At 41.2% G+C, this 20,282-nt stretch overlaps 1 protein-coding gene across 1 annotated transcript in view; it reads right to left on the bottom strand.

The window, feature by feature from the left end:
- klhdc8b (kelch domain containing 8B) overlaps positions 1–20,282 on the bottom strand; it is a 181,982-nt gene that overhangs the window by 133,233 nt on the left and 28,467 nt on the right. The window contains exon 2 of the mRNA XM_084015586.1: positions 7,973–9,364. Coding sequence (XP_083871712.1) covers positions 7,973–8,363 — 391 coding nt within the window. The 5' untranslated portion in view covers positions 8,364–9,364. The remainder of the gene's footprint in view (positions 1–7,972; positions 9,365–20,282) is intronic.

Genomic DNA, 20,282 nt, shown 5'->3' on the forward strand with positions numbered 1-20,282 from the left:
AGTCTCTGGTTGTCAAAGACTGGTTTTCTAATATAGAGGGCCACTTAATTTTAATGTATTTATATTTTATTTGGTCATTGTTGTTTAGTTCTGGTCATTGTTTTAATTCTGCCATGGATATGTTACTTAAATTTCAAATAATACTTGGATTTTTGTCTAAAATAAATACTTGATTCTTGACTCTTCTCTCTCTGTGTCCCTCTTACACGTACACAGATACAATCACAAACACATGGAGCTGTTTTGTCTATGGGACAGTATTTATTTGCATTATGTCTGTAAATAGATCGATATCGAATCGAATCGGATCGAATCGTGGATCGAATCGGATCGTGACCTTATGAATCGGAATCGGATCGATCCAGGAAATTCGGATCGATTCCCAGCCTTACTTGCTATTGCTGCCATGCTTACGATATGTTGTACACATGTGTTGCTGTTAATCCTGCAAAGAAAACACTCTTCTTAAGTAAAAAGAAAACAGTCAATATGTTAGAGAAGATAGCAGCAACCCAAAGGGAGTATACTTAAGAGCAGGGGTCCCAGACCTTCTGTTTAATATTAACAATATTCTCATGGACCGGCAGATGGGGGACTGATGGGATATACCTCTCTCTAGATTAACCATCCTTCACTCCCACCACTCTGTAATTGTCTGTCAGTCCTTAGTCCAAAAATAAAAATGTGTTGAGTAAAGATAAATGTAAGCATTTATCATCAAGTGTTTTTATCTAACGCAATAGTTTGCAGTTTTGGTGTTTGGCCTTTTAAAAACAACGTTTTCCCTGCACCTTTTAGGGCTGTGAATCATGACTCGGCTGCTCTCATCAGCTGGTTTCTTCTATCCAATAGCACAGTGACATACAGCATTGCCTATCAACATGCTGCTGTAACTTCTAAAATATGATCTCTGAGTACGTCCATGCGGCCGCTCCAGGTGCCCCTCCACCTCCACCACCCAGTCCTCACAGATTCATCCGCTTCATCAGCGACCTCAGCCTTCCAGTCTCAGTAGAATCATCAGCCACCAACACCACCAGTGTCTGGACTCCATGGTGGGATTTATCCTGATGCTGCTCAGGCCAGAAGAGACCCAATTAGAAATGTCCTTGTAGAGACTAGGCACCAAAGACTTGCCAAGACTTTATCGCACATCATCTGCTTATAATAAGCAGTTATCTTTTCTCCATTTGCTTGGTTCTTCTGATAATTCCATACCAACTTTTTTGAAGCAGCTGATAAACCTCTGATGATTACTTTGTACATTTCATGGAATCATGGATCATTTTGCCATTTAAATTGTAATCCCAGGCTCACAACACAGAGAGCAGAATGCCTAACTCCATGGCTTCATACACACATTCATGCAACGTTCCAAGTGCTGACAGCTTGACCAGTAGGAGGATGTAAACACTATATGTAATAAAATTGGCTGAATATGATGATGCAGAGGAGAGCGTCTGCCACTTTATGCCTTGTTAGAGACCATTGTCAAAGAAACTGGGTACAACCCATTTCAATCTTCAATAACTTTTTGGGTTTTGAACATAGGAATCTCAAACTACTGCCATTATACAGAGTGACAGTCCTTTGGTATTTCACACCTGAGAGTTTGTAAGCAGTTTAATAATCTAAGCTTTGTGAAAAAGTGTTTGCGGCGTGGGCGTGGAGTTATTGTCTGTATAGTGTAGTGAATGACCCAGTGGGTCGGGAAGATTGAGTGAGTGATTGTGTGGAGATAATTGAGGCGGGTTTTAGAGGAACGGGAGTATTGAAAGGAAGAGAGTCTCTGTCCCTGCGTGTGTGGCTATGTACTGTATTTATGGATTGATGTCAATAAAGATTATTACTTTCTGTAACTTTCTTCCTTCTTAGTGGCATGCAGTCGAAACGTTCTGTGTACGGGCTCTCTACATCTCTTACAACAGAAACAAGGGTTATTACACTGGTGGCAGCGGTGGGATCTCGTATCTCCCAAAATTAAAACTTGGTAGAGTATTGCCCTTTAAGATGTCAGAGACAGAAAGTAATAAGCTGCCGCAGGTGCAGAGTAGTGTGAACAGTGCTGAGGAAGGCCCATCTACTAGTATTGGAAACCTTGTGACACACCATATGCATTCAGTTACTAGCCCGGCGCCCCATCCAGTCTTCATGCCCAACACGTTCATGGGAGTGGGTCGTGAGTGGTCAGATTGGTCGGAACCCAGCCAAGGTGAAGGACCGATTCTACTGGCCGGAGTGGTTTGGTGATGTCAAGCATTGGTGTCAGGAGTGTGTAGACTGCGGCTCCCGAAAGACAACTGGTCAGCAGTTGTGTGCCCCTCTGCAGCCCACAGTCACCTCAAGGCTGTACGAGCAAGTGACATTAGACATCTTAGGGCCGCTGCCTGAAACCCCTAATCGAAATGAGTATCTTAGTTATTGGGGATTACTTTTCAAAATGGACAGAGGCTTTTCCCCTCCCCAACCAGGAAGCTCAGACAGGGGCCCACGTTTTGGTGGAGCAGTGGGTCTGCTGACTGCGGGGCCCCTGCACCATTCACACCGATCAAGGACATAATTTTGAGTCAAACTTATTTAAAGAAGTGTGCCTGATGTTAAACATCTATAAGACCCCCAGTCTGATGGGATCACGGAAAGGTTTAACAGGACATTGTTGTCGATGTTGTCCTTGTTTGTGGAGGAGAACCAGGCCAATTGGGACGCACTGTTGCCCTATGTGATGTTGGCATTATAGACAGACACAAGGTTTATTACAATATTTTCTTGCTTTTTTGTCCGTTGCCAATACATTCCCTGATATTAGCACAAACAAGGTAAAGCAACTCCTTTTCTCTTGATTGTATAATTGTTTTCTGAATTAGTAGCTTGAATGAAAGCAAGCGGCAACAGCGGCTGACCGATTTTCTCATTCAGCACTCAGCCAGCGGGCATGTGACCTGTCAGATGGAGCGATGGATACATTTGCTACGCAGATGCATTGTTTGACCTATCAGATGAAGCCCCAGCTTGCCGTGTTAACTTGGTGGTTTGCATGATGGCGGAGGGAGATGTGGTTGAAGAGGACCTTGTGGTGAAAAAGAATAGCACTTGCCATTTGGAATTATTTTGAATTTAAGATAGATGAACTACATAAAGAACTACATGAACAATTTAAAACTAGTCAAACCCAAAACCACAAACATCAAGTAGCTGAGAAACTAAAACCTTGCCATCATGGGAACAAACGTCGATTTCTCAGTTTTGCGAGTGTGACTCCTTTTGACAAAACATCCAAACGCCGCAGACTGATAACAGAGGCCATAACTCCAACTCTAATGTTTTGTTTTGTAACAAATTAGACCGTAGATACCAGATTCCATCCATTAATAATGTTTAAGGATTTCAGAATATGCTGTTAAAGATGATAGCCACATTGCCCTTACTGTAGGTCATGCAAAAGCTTGGCAGAAAAACACGGTAGCTAGTTCCCTCCTGGCAGGACCTGGATGTGCTGGAGTCTGTAAATCTGGCATAACACCCTTTGCAAGAATTTACTGATGCTCTTTGCGGGGAAAGTTATGCGAGTGTTTCATATGTGAAACCAGTACTTCATCTCTTGAAGTCATCAGTTCTTGCCAAAATGAAAAACTACACAGATTTAACGAACATGGTTAAAGTCAAAATTACACTTTTGCTTTACATAAAAGACATTTCCACTACAAATTGTTGTATAAAATATCACCAGAATGAGGAATCAGGAAATCAAGTGCCCGACGCTCAAATGTTTCTAGGGGAGGATCCCGAGGCTTAATGACAGGCCCGCCCTAGGATTTACTGGTGGTGATTAAAGACTACACCAAATCTCTTCTTAATTCCATTATCTCTGGCGACTCGAAACAGTGAGGATGGAACAAATAATTGCAGATTAATAATACAACGTGTCTGTCTCATAAATGTTCCGTAACATGTTCCTGTTCACATTACAGATGCAAAGAGGAAAAACACCCTCTCGTGTAACTCTTCTGCAGCACTCACCAAACATGAAAACACAACAGCTGTTAATGTTAAGCTTATCTTTAATGGGAGTTTTTCTTTAATGAGTGTGACAGCATCCACTTTGGGAAGTGTTTGACTGCGGGGCTTTAGAGCAGCACTCTTCTGCAGCTCTAGTTTCTAAACTGAAAGCATGTGCTGTCTCCTGTCTCATTACAACACACTGGAGACTGCACAGTAATAGTATCACAAGAAACACTCCCAAAATATAAGAAAGTGTTGCTGAAAAGAATATGGCTTAAAGGGATTTAACTACGGCTCGTAATTGGACTACCTTTCTGGATTCAAGAAAGAGATTCAAATCAAACTTTCTACCAGATCACTTTATTAGGGATATTCACCCTTCACCCCCCTGAGTTACTGTTGCTACTCCCCTCAAGCCTTTTAGCATGCCATAAGCTGTTTACAATCATAAAATGGGGAAAGATTTAGCATCAAAAGTCTTGGAAAAGCAGTCCATCATTACCACGGCTATGAAAAGTCAGTATTCTTAGCAGCTGATTGCCCATGTATAAGATATGGAAATAAAAGGCCAGTATTGTTCTTGTATTGCAAAAGTATTGATACCAACAGTGCCGTCTTCACCTCCTCCAGCTGACGCACAACATCACCCAGCATTGCCGCAGCAGACAGCTACAGCTCCTTCTCTCACTAGCAGCTGAAAACATCACTGCTCGTTCATGTTCACAACACTGAGCTGGCTGAACACAGCAAGTCCTGCTGCTGGAGGGCCTTCGCTACCAGTTTTAGTAGAAAATGAACAAAGCAAAGGTGCCATTTTGGAAGTATTTAGCACGTGAAACAAATGACCAGAGAAAGGCTCAGGACATCACCAAGCCGTGGGGGCGATGATGTCGAGTAGCACAACAAAGTTGGCAAAGCGTCTTAAAGACCGACACCCCAGCCTTCATGGTGACTTTCTAGAGTCAGTAAAGTACCCGTTTTAACAACATAAGTTTTAAACGGTTAAATCCGTTAAGTTATCATGAAGCTAACAGCTAATAATTAACAGCAACATTAATGGTGGAGCTAATGGCAGCCTGCTCTACCAACTCTATTTGATCAGCAACAATAATATGGTCAACAGAAATACTGGAAATATTTGTCATATATACACCATACATTTTTATTACAGTTTTTGTTTTTTTGTTGGGTTTTTTTGCACTATGTCAGACAACCATCTTTTCCCAATGTTATCAAAGACGATATCTAGTATCGCATATTTCCCTGGTTATCCGTATCACCTTTGAAATTCACAACCCTAGTAGGCAGTTAGCTTTAACAGACGTTATTTCTTCTACTATAATCTTGTTTGTATCCGAAATGCTAGTAAAACATTTAGAAGAAAAACACAGGTTACATTTATGCTCTATTCATTTTTCACATGTATTAGAAGAGAAAGGGTTTTGAGGATGAGGACTGATGATGTATTTGGCAAATACGCTATCACTTGCAATGAGTTTGTCTCAGGTTGCTGCAGTAAACTTCCCCCAATACAAGAGCAGCACAGAGCTACTACTTTTAGCCTGACTTGTGATATGGCATCATAGCATCCAGGGCCGCTCCCCAAGAGTGGATGTTCCAGTCGGAAACCTGTCCTGTCAACAGTCAGCGAGTTGGCTGGGCATGCCGGTGTTTTCAGTTTACATTACAGCAGATAGTACAGACACAGTTGCACAGCTGTGATTGGACAATTGTTGTTTGTGAGAAGAGTTTAGCAAAAGCAAATCAAATTTCCATCCGAATGGCAGTTTTACAGATATGTAGTTTCATACAGTGACTGTAATTATATTTCATAGCCCTTTAATCCAACTTCTAATGCTTGATTTGCACTGAAGACAACATGCTGATGATGCTGGAAGAGTCATACCGATGTGCATTACACTCAACAGCAGTTTCTGGCTTACTTGTACCTCGTGTACGAAATACAGCATATTTAAAAGAAAATGCATATCACAGAAAAAATACCTCAATTTGTCTCTGTTACCTTGAAAGGTCATATTGATTCCTCAGTTTATCACGTCAGCACTCAACAGTATGCAGCCTGAGATGTAAACACAGGAAACTGCAGTGAAGAAGAATTTCAACAAGTGTTATCTCACTTCTGTTCTCTCTGTTCATCGTCAAGACTTAAAATCTCTGGAGTTTTTGGCTACATGTATGCAGTATCTTTTCCCCTACTGTGGCCTGTGATCGCTTCATTCCCTGTTTCCTTTGTCCCACTCTTCTCACGTCTCTCTCTTCCTCTATGCCAACGTACACAACCTCAGACAGCCTGCGAACATCTGAGGAATGGGCATCAACTCCAATATGTTTATTCATTGCACTGCATGACAACTAGCTCTTCCACAAAAGTTATGTGTGACAATCCCACACAGACAGAGTTATCACACACTACAAACACACATATTGACCTTGATCAGAATCGTGAGACTGCTTCACTTCAATATTCCCTAAACCTGAGCCCAGATTGAGCACCTGCTTCATGATTTATGGGAGTAGCCATCAATCTCAAAGCCTCTCAGCTCTAATCACAAGCGAACAGCTTCAGCTGGAGAGACACTTTAGCATCTTTACAGTCTCTGAAAAGCTTGGAGGGGCTTCTCCCAAAATGAACAACTAATTATTCAACTTTGCCACTGCAGAGGAACAACATTGCTTTTGTTGTTGTTGTTTCAAAGTCTTACGAATACTTCCAAGTGGCTGCATAATGAGTTCTTCTAGACTGCGTGATGTTTTTGACAGTAATTGAGGGTTAAAGTCACAGTGGTCACGCACTGACAAATTTAGAATATCAAGAAATTGAATCAGTGCTCTACAAGCAGTGCAATCAGGTAAACCTGTCACACAGTGATTGTATACATCTAATAAGTATGTGGATAACTAATATTTAGGAGTGCTAGAGCATTCCTATTCCCTAAAAAAACAACAATCTACCAGTCATCAGTGGAAATCTGTGATTTAGGCCGAGTTACAGAATAGGATGAAGCACGTAAAGCTCCAACTATCCTACAAAGATGGGGTTTGAAATTGTTTTCAGCCCAAGTCCTTGGAGACTATAGTTAGACATTTTATAAACTAAAGCTAGCTAATTAGCGACAAGGCTGAAAACGTCAACTTCAAATTCCAGCTGACTTTTTAGTGTTAATGTAAATGATATGCATGTGATGGCTATCCAGTGCCATGTAATGATACAACAAAGACTGACATGTCTAAAGCTAAAATATGAGCTTTCTTACCATTTGATGATACGTGACATGGAGCTAAAGTACCAGCACTGTTAGCCACACTATTAAACAGAGGCAGCCTCCTAAAATGTCTGTATTACAAGTTGTATTACACAACAAAAGGATTTGAAGTTGAGGACAAACCATGTTTGGCAAAGTCATCGTCAGTAAACTTCCCCAAATTCAGCAGATCAGAGTGGTTACGGCCTTACCTTAAACCCACAAGGTAACCCAAATAATAATGTTGCTAGTTAACGATATGCTAACTCATCAACCTGGCCTTGGCAGACAAACACAAATAAAAAGGTACCATCCTCCAAACTCTTTAACATGCCAAGTATCGGTCATACTACAGCTCCGTGTGCTGAATCCTACTAAGACCAGCCAACCCACACATACAGATTCAATCCACCAACTCTCACAGATATTTTAGGCTTTGACAGTCAGGAGGCAGAATAACCTTTAAGTAAATTCATTAGATAATACACTGACGATAGGTCAGTAACACCTGGAGTTCTGATAGTAGAAAATCCTGCAAGAACGCCATATGTCACATGTTCTTGTCAGTCGTCATATTAATAACCAGCTCGACAGTGTTAATGTGTGTCCCAGCCTTTATGAGAGCGTAGCTTCATTTCAGTTGACAATACTGTTGCACTTGCACATTTGGAGTGAAAAGCAGTGTTACACACAGCATGCCACTTTCTTACCTTTTTCCACAGCGGTGACTCCCATGGATGGCTGACCCAGGCTGGCCCTTGTCTCCCATTTGCCCTCGTCGGGGTGGTACATCTCCACGGAGGCCAGTGGGGTCTGCTGCTGGTTCATGCCCCCGAGCACCATCACCTGGCCCAACAATGCCACAGCCGAGGCCCCCGCTCGCGCAGTGGGCAGCGGTGGCAGCTGGCTCCACGTCTGGCTCTCTACATCCAGGACCTCTACGCTGTCCAGTGGTGTGCCGGTCTCGCTGCAGCCCCCCAGCACATAGAGCAGGCCTTCGTGGTAGACGGGAGTGGAGTAGACACGGCGCTGCAACATGGGGGGGAACTGCTCCCAGTACAGGGACTTGACAGGACTCACTGCCATCTCCTGCACAGGCATGTCTCCAGGACAGACAGCAGGGGATTCACCATCACACACCACGCAAGGGAGGAGTAAGAAGGTAGAGGGAGAGGGTGGAGTGGGGTGGCTCACAAAGGTGGAACAGAAACAAGCAGAGGCACAAGCCCGTTTCTGTCTGTCTGACTGAGCGCCTGAACCAGTGTCCACCCAGGGAAAGTGAAAGATGGACAGAAGGAGATAGAAGCAAGAGGTTAGGGGTGCTAAAGGTGAAAAAGTGGACAGAATAGGGAAAAAGAAGGAGAGAGGTGATGCAGAGTGTCTCTATCTCACTCCTCAGGCAGATGTCACGACTCCCTCTCTATTCAAATGTTTTATTCATTCCGCTGTTGGTGTTTTTCAAGCAGTGAAACCATCTGCCCTTCAATCCCCCTCTATTCCTTACTCTCTGGCTCTCTTCTGTCCTTCACTGCATCCTGCCGGGAGGTTTTTTTGGTTAAAGTTTTGGTTTGAGTATATTCCTGGGGGGGAAATGGTTGAAGAGGGTGTCCCAGGGATTAATACTTAATCCCGCAAAAATGTCAGAGTCAAGAGTGAAGGGCTTGAAAAAGAGAAAAACGAACGAGTGGGGAGATGGCACTGGATCAAAGACCCGGGAAGAGAGAGTTAAGGAACACTGACCTTCACTAGTGCCCTGATAATCCAAGAGAAAGCCTTTTACGGCAGATACCTTCAAACAAAAGGGCTACCAGTCTCCCTCAGCTGCAGTTCCGCAGTTCTATTTGCACCCTCATGATAGAGCCTATAGTTAAAAAAAACCCATATATAAACCTAAATCTTTAAATGAAAACCATATGGGAGTTTAATGACTGCAAGACTTCCTTGCAGTTTAAGAAAGATGTCCTTCCCTTAATTAAACAAGGATTCCAAATCCCTGAGCTCCTTTCTACGACTCGCTGTCAGGGACAGACTCCTGTAAACTGTGTGCTTTGCAGCCTCCTGGTAGCTTTGGAGAGGATGAGGTTCCCTTGGCGGTGCCCAACCTGGAAGAAAAGAAAACCCTGGATAAGACATTGGAGTTGAGCATCAATTAAGAGCTAAAATTACAATCCTATTACAGTCCTTGGCCAGGACTCTCTTGAAAAAGAGATTTTGAATCTCAATGAGAATATTCCTGGAAAAATAAAGGTTAATAAAAAATAACATAAAATAAAGTGTAAGACCGGCGAAAATGGACCCATGGTCAGTGGGTGGTCAGTGATCATCACCCATGTATCGAGAAAGCCTCGAAAGACGCTAACAGCCCCCTAACACTGATTAGATTGGGGCATCCACAACGGCATATTTTAACCACTAATATTGCTCAAAATAGCACCAAACCTCTTCAGCAGCATGATAAGGGTCCTTACACATAAAACCAACACCAACAACGTAGTTAGCGAACCCGGAGTTGTATCTATGTGATGAGAGAGCGCAGCCCAGGGGAAGCTTTGGCGGCAGACAATGCTACAGTTGTTTCCGAAGCCCTCAGTTGGCACCCCGTTACGACGCTGGACTGGCCTCTTTTTAATAAATGAGAGGACTTCGTTCTGTCACGTTGAGCTAAAGTCCATCCAAACATAGCCTTAGACTGGCTGTCCTCAATGCACAAATATTTCATTTTGCTGGTATAACTCACTCTCATTAAAAACTACACACTATGCAATCTCAAATGTAGGAGTGTTTCTATTGAAGACAAATTAATGATGAAGACAACATTGATATGATTTCAAGACATCACAAGCTGTGGCAAAACTTGAACCTCTGTGTACAGCAATGTTTTAGCCACAATCTGTATTTGCTGCCACAGTAGCTACTAAAACCTTCATATGCAAATTCAGAAGAGCAGCATTGTTATGTTCAGTCGAACATCTTATCAAAAAGAAACTATTTGTGCTCAGCACTGACAGAGTATTTAGACATCTGAGAGAGAAATGCCAACACGTCGGTCAGTCTGGCAAAAACATAAAGTTGATGTCAACTAATGAAATGACATCCATATTTGGAACTACTTAAGTAGTGACAAGTTTACAATTTTCAGTTTGCAATATTGCTTCCAACTCAAAAGCAGACAGAATGAAAAGTAATCCTGTCAGGTGTCAACATAATAGCGTTGAATCTAGATTACAATGTTCGTTGTATTCAGAATCACATTTAAACTGTTGAAAGCAATGAATCGCCCGGCTGTGCATGAACGTGATGGGAGACTCAGCAGGGGTGAGCACACCGTGACCTGAAGATCGACAGCAAAAGCAATGACATTTAGCAGGGGAAAAAGAGAAAAAAAAGCAACACAATATTGTGTTACTCAGTTTCTACTTTGCTCTCCTAAATCTTTCAGCTCACACCATATATACAGAGTATACTCACAGGTGTAGCAGTACACATCGTAATATTGGAAATTTAATTTGGTTTCATATGCGACATCCGTCCAAACAGCGGTTTGTTGTTGGAAAATTTTGACAGCACACAAGTTGTTGTTGTGAACTGGAGCATTCTAGTTGATTTAGCCAGTTACCTGGTTAATCACTCTCTATGCACCACGATGGGTGTCAAACTGAGTGCCAACACTGTTAAACCGAAGTTGAAATACACTTCAGACATTTACGACCCAAATGTATCAAAAAGAGACGGTGGGTCTTTCTCCCCACAGGCCCCTCCCACTGCAGGCCTAACCAAAGTAATAACTAATGCTATGGTTTATCAATGTGTAAACAATACAATACAATATACTTTATTGTCCCCTGAGGGAAATTTGTCTTGGACTTGAGGACTGCACAGATAAATGCCTTGACAGTTGCAATAAAACCACTAACAGAAAAACAAACAGTACAGCATCAGCTGTAACAGTCACGGCAATAAACACATTGCCCACACCCCATAGTAAAAACACCATGAAACTACTGCACGATCTCTACAGCCTCAAGCAGCATCGTTCAAAAGTTTGATCAAGAATATTATTTTTTTTTTGTCCACACCAAAAGCGACAGAATTAAAGCGTAAGGTCAAAGTGCTTGAGCCCCGCAACAATGTGCCTTCACATTTTAGTCAGTCCGTTAAAGTTACAGCAAAGTTCAGGAATTATCAACAGGTCTTATGATTACAAAATCAGAAATACTTTCTTGATCTCCACGGGAAATTGTGTTACATTTCCAATACACACATTTCTTTTCTTTCTATTTTTTTTATTAAGAATTATGGCTAATGAGAAACTGTTGAATGTTTATAGTTAATGTTACGGCTGTCGGCGGTCTGAGTTTGTTGTGGGGCATAGCGTGTGTTTTTTCTTCTGTGCTGCTTGTCTCCTGATGAGAGGGATCCCCGTGATGTCATGGAAGGTGTCTGGGAACTCCCTCCGCGCCCCGCCTCCGTCTCCTCCTGCTGCAGGTGTGGACAATCGGCTCGTCAGTGGAGTTTGGTGGAGCCTCATTGCTGCTGGTCCATAAAAGAGCTGCTCTTGTGTTGGTGCGGCGCAATCTGTGATTTAACTTGATCAGACACGCCAACTTGTTCGAACCATTGTGACATAAATTGTCTTTGTAAAATGTGAACGTAGAGTCTACTACGACTACTTTGTTGTGTGGGTTGTGGTACCTCCTGTTGTGTGCACTTTTTGTTGGTAATTTGTTCATGCAGGTGATACAGAGCAGGTAAGAATAGGTAAAGAAAGGGAGGGGGGATTTAGACTAGTTGAAGAGTGGTTTTGTTTTGTACTTTTATTTTGGAGGGCCACTAACTAGTCTAAAACCCCATGCAGGCCTGACACCTGCTTTTGTTCTGTCTGCTTGGAGCTTACTGCTCACCGTGTGTTTGTGGCGGACTGCAGCCCAGTTACTGTTCTTTTGTTCTTGTTGTGTTTAAATAAATGGCTGACTAGCCAACCGTTCACTTGCTTTGTTACTTCCCTTCTGTCCCTAGACTCTTTCTTACTGTTGGGTTGTAACAGTTAAAGAAAATGTTGAACACTTTTTTTTGTTTACCCTATGGTACTGAAAACGTAACAAATCATAACGACAGTTACACCTGTAGTGTATATAGGGTATTATATTCATAATTAATGATGGCTTCTTCCTAGTCCCAATTATTGGCCTGATCCCTGCGGACACGCTGACCTTTTACCACTGAGAGTGAAGATATAAGGACGGCAGCAGGGAGGTTAGTGTATGTCCAGACCTACAGCTATGTGTGGTTGAAGTTGCATAAATGGACATTTGTAAATCCTTGTGTCTACAGCAGAGAAGATTAAGGATTTAAGTAAAATCCTAGGAAACTCAGGATCAAACTATCTGACAGGTGTGGGTGGTATTGCCTTAAAATCATACCATAAATTTGCAGGGTAATTAGAGACGTTTTTGTTGTTGTGGGTAATATCTTATCTATATCTATAACTTTTTACCCAACCCTAAGGTTTAGGATAAGAATACAAAAATGTATTTGTATGAGGCCCAATGTGAGGAAAACAATTCCACAAATGGCTCTTGAGTATTTGCAAGTGACAGAGGATGTAAACGTACAGTGCATCACTGTATCTCCTAAAATGTTTGTACTGACTGTAGCTTATTTCTGTTCCGCTGACATGCTCATTCCTTGTCTTTTAACATAATCTGCTAAAACATACACAGCCTTGTATGAGTGGGTGGTATGAACAATATGCTGGTGGCAAATTTAAACAATAAAGGCATATCAAAGATGTTAGGCTGTGAACTTGGATGACCAAGTCCCCAACTGTGGGTGGAACACAAAAAACAAAAGGCGTGTGAGAAAGTGCAGTGCAGAGAAAAAGCTTCAGCTGCACTGCAAACCTCATTTCCAGCACCATCAGGGGTTCCATGTACTTGCCCTTTTTAGTCATTATTTGTTATTTGTCTGTAGTCATGACATGACAATTTCACAAAATCCATGTGCGAAAATTCTGAACATTCAGTTTAGGAATTGGCTAATCTGACATTAATAGAAAAATATTTTAAAAAATATTTCTCAAAAATACATCAGGAAGTTTGTATCTGTTTCCTAAAGAAGCTGAGGAAAGAGAAGCAATCGTGGCTGCTAACCTAACTGTTAAGCTAAAGAAGCTCAACAAGATAAAACTGGAATTCAGCGAGGCGGTAACTAAGAGAAGGAGAGAGAGGCATGTGGATTCTGGAACAGAAATTAGCTGCTGAAAAGTAAATATATTTAATTAATATCAATGTAACCAAGTTCAGCTAGAGAGAAACAAAGCCTGCAGTGATCAACACCATTTAATCGCCAAACCCTAATGGGTTTATAACAATGGGCTGATTGATTTCTGAAGTTGAAATCAAAACCCTTCGGGGTCATTCTCTGTCTTTTCTAGCAACAAAGAGAGGCAGCTGAATACAGGTAAATTACATTATTAGTATGAGATACCAAACAGCAACTTCATCAACCCCTGATACAGTCACAAGGTTTTGGGCGTAAAATAAGGGTGGGAGATGTGCTAATAGCTTTTGAGATGCTGACCCATCTGCCAAGAACATTAGAGTACAGGACTAAAAGTCTGCAGCGCCGCAATGTGCCATTAACAGACTACACCAGGCGCTCCTAAATCTTTTCTGAGCATAGAACCAAAATAGGAATTTAACTGTTATCCTGGGACTTGGCTCCTGTAATATGGAGCACAACTTTAAAGGGGCCTTTGCAGAAGTTTACCAAAGGGTCTCTAATAAGTTAGGAAATATAATCATCAGCCAGGAGTGGCACATCAGTGGCAGACTACCAAAACAGAACTGCATATATTTTTAGTACAAAAGTAATTAAGCTGATGTGGCTATTGATGATAGGGACAGCTGGAACTCTTAATGTATAATAATTAATAAAAAACTAGCAACTATTATATCCTTAATAAAGTATTATGAAGGAGCTGTGCTTAAATGGCTTATTTTACATGTACACTCAGATTAATAAATGGTAGGGTTGTATCAAATGAGGTTGTCATCACCTAATGGAAACATGAGTTTGTGCTGTTGCCATTATATACATGTGATACATGGTAGAGATGCACCAATTAATCAGCTGCCAGTCGAAAAAAATACCATTTTCAACTGATCATACTTCACATTTAAACATATGCCACCACATGATAGTTTTGTGTTGGTACACACATCAATATCACAGCCACACACGTGTTCATCGCACAGCTTACAAAACACTTTGTTCACGTGCTCCCCTTTTTTCATTTAGTTTACAACAGAACCTCCAAATAGGCGTTTCTTAGTTGTTTGCATTATTTTTGCTAACAAGAGTAAACATCTTTTCTTCTGGAGTTAGGGCTTCATGGGTAATTACTAGGACTGCACTTAATAGTTTGCAGCTTCGATGCTTCATTCCTAACATTTGAATTTTATTATTAACGACTCACAAAAACATTGACAGTCCACCGGCTCCCACCTTCTCTTCCCCTCTCTCGAGCAGACACAGAAAGCAATGAAAGGTCTTCAACAGAAAAATAACTTGATATGATCAGTAAAAAAAAAAAAAAGCATTTGTAAATGGCAGTACTAATAAGTTTTGTTTTGTTTTTTTCCATTTACAGATTAGGAGCAGTATACCCATGTAAATAGCTTGCAAAGTTGTCTGAGTAGACTTTAAATCAAGAAAACATGAAGCACTAGTTCACATTTGCCTTCATCATCCTGTTGTCCTCTGCAGTATCTTGGCCACCCTCTAACATCTGCTTATGCTGCTTGTGCCAGCAACTATCCCAGCCCCATTGAAGAGAAATTACCAACTTAAAGTGTTTTATGAAACCAATTTTTCATGATGATATATTTGCTATTTTGTTAAATGACTACCTGATTGGTCTTTTACGTTGCATTTGTTATTAATTTAAAAAGACAGAGAGAAGATTAATGACTAGGGAAGAGGTTTTACCAACTTGGCCTTAGGTCAAAAATGAAATTCAACTGTGCTTTTTATACTCCTCTTTGAAGCAGCAACCACAAATTAACATTATTCAGCGAATACACGCACACAGCATACAATGTGAACATATAGAACATATAGAAAGAACTTTTTTTTTTTTATCTATGAGGGTGAATCACTGATATCTGTAGATAGTCTACCCATCACTTCCATAAACAAACAATATTATTTATAGTTTTGAACCAGACATCAACAGCTCTGTGAAATGTAACGTTCATGAATGAAGAATAAAACTGCCATTTTTTTTATGATTGTTTCTAGTCCCTTTAATCTGTTAAAAACAAATGCTAACGGCATACATTTGCTTTTATTGCATTTGTCGCATTGTCGGAATGGCTAATGCATGAGATATCTGTCTTCCTGCCTACATATTAAAGAAGACAGCAGATGAGTTGATGCAATCTCACCCTGAAACAAGTGAATTTCCCTCGACAGCATCCGTGACAGCGGCAACAAGAAATCTCACTGGTAAATGTTGATGTACAGATGTGCTTGTATTGCGTTTAAGTTAGTAATAATAGATGTTCATGACAAAAATTTCATTTTCAAATCATCAAATGGTAATTCAACTTGAGGGAGCGGTGGCTCCATGTCAGTTTAAATCAATAAAAGGAAACAGAACAAGGATTATATATTAAACATATGCAAATCAGACTCACAGCAGCACCAATGAGAGTTGCATCTTTTGTAGCGAGGTACAATAAAAGCATATTGAAGTGCATATATCTTTGGAGTTTCGCTACCTTTCCACTCTGCACTGTTTTTGGTTTTCATCCAAGCTAAACACAACCTAATACATTACAACATGTCGCAGTGCGTTGACATGTTTTTCATAATACAACAATAACACCTTTAAGACACTTTATAGAAAGTGTACTAAAGTACAATTATTTTAAATATATTATAGGAAAATATACTTTAATATAAAGTTACGTAACTACTTAAATTCACTTATTTCAACTTTGTTGTTAGATATATTTTTAAATATAATATAACCAGTTACACACTGTACATGTCAAGGGCTTTTATTGTGAAAGGTAAGAACACAAAGAGTGGATCCGGTCTGTGCTGTCTTTGTCAAGGTTGAAAGGAGTAATAAAGTTTAACCATCTTTGCTCAGACTACAAAGCCTCCATATTGTTGTACACTGGGGTACTTGAATATGTCTGTTCCATTGCATTACATTTAATTTAGCCGACGCTTATATCCATAGCAACTTCCAATAAGTGGTTTATTTTGTTGCGAAAGCTACGAAATATTGACCTTGTTCTGAAAAAAACAGATAAGATATAAATATATTTTTTACATAAAATATAAAGTGTATTAACACGTTAATTACTTGCTTGAAAAGAACGTCCCCAGTGTGTAAATGCCTTACGCCGTTATTTTAAGCCAAACCATAATCATTTCATAAATTAAGTTAAATTCACCCAACTAATAGTCAGTTATGTGCCTCAGCTCTGCAGTGGTTAATATTAGATATATGTTAAGTATTAGATATAATACCTGAAACATTAAACCACACATGCAGAGTTATAAAGTCAGTGGATTTGCCAGCTGATTCATGCCAGCAGATCTCGTCTCTGAGCAGGATCTGTGCCAACATCTTGAGACATCTTGCGCAACAAAAAGGTCAAGTATATTTACGTTTCCCTTCCCACAATCACAACTGGAGAGCCTCTCCAAGCAGGCGTGTAATCACAGCAAATGCTCAGCTGTGAATACTTTTAAGTCTTTTCATTTTATTTAATCGTGACGGCCCTTTTGTAATGTGCCAAACAAACAATAAGCAGAAATCATAGTCCACTCCAAATCTAAAACAGCACAAGAATGCTTTCCACTGTGCCCTCCTCCTCCTCCGTCCATGCTGCTTGCTACACCCTATACAGTTTGAAAGTTTCATGCTGCATTTCATTCATAATTTAAATCTGACATTGTGTTTTGGTTCCACACTTTCACATCCTCCTCCCTTGGTTCATTACTCCTGTGAGATTTTCTCCTCTCTCCATTTCTCAGCTCTTTTCCTGTCACCTTCCCGTTTTGCTGCAATGTATCAGACAGTTGACTGGTATATAATTTAATAAATCCTGATCATGGCGCACACTGTAGGTGTAAGGATACATTTGTGCCTTTGCCAAAGCCACATATTCTTAGTTACCGTTTATATGCCTATTGAGTTTTCCAGTTGAGCATAACATGACAGCTTAGAGATTTAAAATATTTAGTCAATTTTGATCACTGAACCCCCTGATTTCAGACTTAGGTAGACAAAAGCGGCTTCTCGTTCCGAGCTGGCAGCCGTCAATTTCGTCAGCTATTATGACAACTGTAGATTTTCTCTGACATTAGCTAACATGAGCAGTTAATTATATGTATTGCCTGAAAAAGTCCTTGGATGACTTAAAACAAGAGCCTGTAAAATGGTCTTTAATATGAACTCGATGGACTACAGCCGAGCATCACTATTGATTTTCCCGATTCCCAATTCATTTAAACAAATTTCTGTGTCAATGCCAATTGTTTTTGGTTATGAATGATATTTCCACAGAAGTAATGCAAATTCTACAAAGATGGAACTAACCTGGTGCATTTTATTCATGCTCATATTAAACATCGACACTAAAGCAGTTACATTAATGCACCTTTTATTACACATGACCCACACACACACACACACACACACACACTACAGTAGAGTTGCAGGAGATAGTTCATGAAGAGAAATGTGAAGATTTCAGCTGAGAGAGTTTAGCAAGAGAGCAACCCTCAATAGTTAACAGATCTGAAGCAGGTCACATGATGAAGGGCTACATGATGAGAGGTCACAATAGTAGAGGTCACATGATGAGAGGTCACAAGAGGTCACATGATTAGAGATGATAGTCGGTGATCTGTTGCTCCGGATGTCCAGCTGTCACATGTTAAGGCAACGCTCTCTGCCGACTCAAGTCAAATATCAGCGCCATGTTACCCTACGTTAGGCACCGGCACTTCATTCGTACGTTAGCAAGTAGCTAACACGCAGCATGGTTGCAGTATATCAACAAGTCGTCACCGCGCTGTACGGCTGTATATCCCTCACATGAACCGTTTTTTGGACACGTTGGAATTTGACGGTAACTTGACTGTGAATGTCTCGTGCGGTTTGATTGGGCTCCGACATCTTTGCTGACGGCGTTTCTGGCTGATGTCCGGTTGAATGGTTTCAAAGTTGTGGTATTTCCTCAACATTTCACCTCGAGTTGTCATGTCTTGCATATGGCTTTTCTTTTGTCCAGCTCTCCTCTGTCCTCCGTTTTAAATCCAAAATGCTGCCCGACATTTGTCTCCAGGCCTGACGGTGCTTGAGTGGAGCTTCTGTCATGTTTTTGTTATCAGTTTCTGACATGGACAGATCTTGTTGAGCGGGAGACTAATGAGAGACTAACACAGAGGATGCAGGAACTGGCAAATATTTAAAGATCCATCTCAAGATTTTTTTTTTTTAATATGAATTTGAAAATCAAATTTTAAACCCAGCCTTAAGGGCCACATACATAATATAATTTAGACTGGGAGAGTTTGTCTCAATACGATGTGTGAGACCCTCCAAGGCGTGAGGGAGTGTCACTGGACCAAACACAGTAAAAGAAGTGAGTTCCGCACCAGGATCCAAAGTAATTAACCTTATTTGGGATTCGGGAAGGGGAGAAGGGAGGTGATGGTGGAAGGGAGAATTGGGAGGCAATGCGTCCGCAGGGCTGTCAATCTGTCGTCGGCGGTCAAGGGCTGGGTTCGGTACATTGGCTCTCATACGATCCAGGGTGAGGCAGTTGGGAGGGTAGTCGGGAAGGCCAAGTTCGGTACACAGGCGGGTTCTCAGACGGGCAGTGGGTCGGGCTTTCCACGGGGTTCTCGGGTCATACACAGCGCTGTTCACTCTCTCCTTCTCACTCTTCTCATCACCTAACTCCCACTTTGTTTCACCGAAGCTACTTCAACCCGTTGGTTGTCCAAGTCCTCCTTTGATTCTGCCTCCACTCGCGCTGATCTGTTTCAGCTGCGCTCCACTGATTACGTTCTCCTGCTCCAATCACCCTGGCAGGCGGAACTCCATATATGGGCATGCCATAAGGTATCCTTGCTGAACAGCTACTACTTTACTCACATAACAATTGTTTCCATTTTTTCGCTCTTACTTTATCGGCTATGAAATGTTGTGGTTTCTTTCTTTTGACAAATTGTAAGTTGCTTTGGACAAAAGCGTCTGCTTAATGCCCTAAATGTAAAATGTAAATATTGCAAAGAGATATGAAGCAGCAGGTTTATTCTTGTATTATCAGGGTAGCTAGGATCTCTAGTAATCTATTCCATTAATATAAGGAAAATGTCGTAGTCAACATTAGTCAATGTTACTCAGGTAGCCAATACCACAAATTTGCTCAATGGGCTTTACGATCTGTACAGCATAGAGCAACCTCTGACCCCTGGACAGACATGTACACAAGATGTTGAATATAGAATAGACCAGGGGTCGGCAACCTTAGGCATGCGTGCCAATGATTGGTTGAGTGACAGCAAGATCTCCCGCCCACATCCCCCAGAGACCCACGCGTCAGATGGGCACAGTAGGCCAGTAGGACGTAGTAGAAATGGCAGCACCGCCCGCTAAAAAAGCTAAAGTCAGATCATTTCAGCCCTCGTGGACACAAGAATTTGCTTTTGTACTTTTGAAGGACCGTGCTGTGTGCACTTTATGTTTTGAGAATGTTGTGTGCCGAACGTCAAGTGTTAAGCGAGTAAAGCGACATTTTGAAACGAAGCACGAGAAGACATTCAAAGACCAAGCAGATAAAGCCGAATCAATTAAGCGTGCTCTGTCCAGGTATGAAAAACAAACCAGCTCCCTCAAAGTTTTTGCTATGGCTCAAAATCACGCCACAGAAGCTAGCTATCGCATTGCTCATTGCATTGCTAAACGTGGAAAGCCATTCACAGATG

This window comes from Eutrigla gurnardus (assembly GCF_963514095.1).
Source record: "Eutrigla gurnardus genome assembly, chromosome: 8".
NCBI classification, from domain to species: domain Eukaryota; kingdom Metazoa; phylum Chordata; class Actinopteri; order Perciformes; family Triglidae; genus Eutrigla; species Eutrigla gurnardus.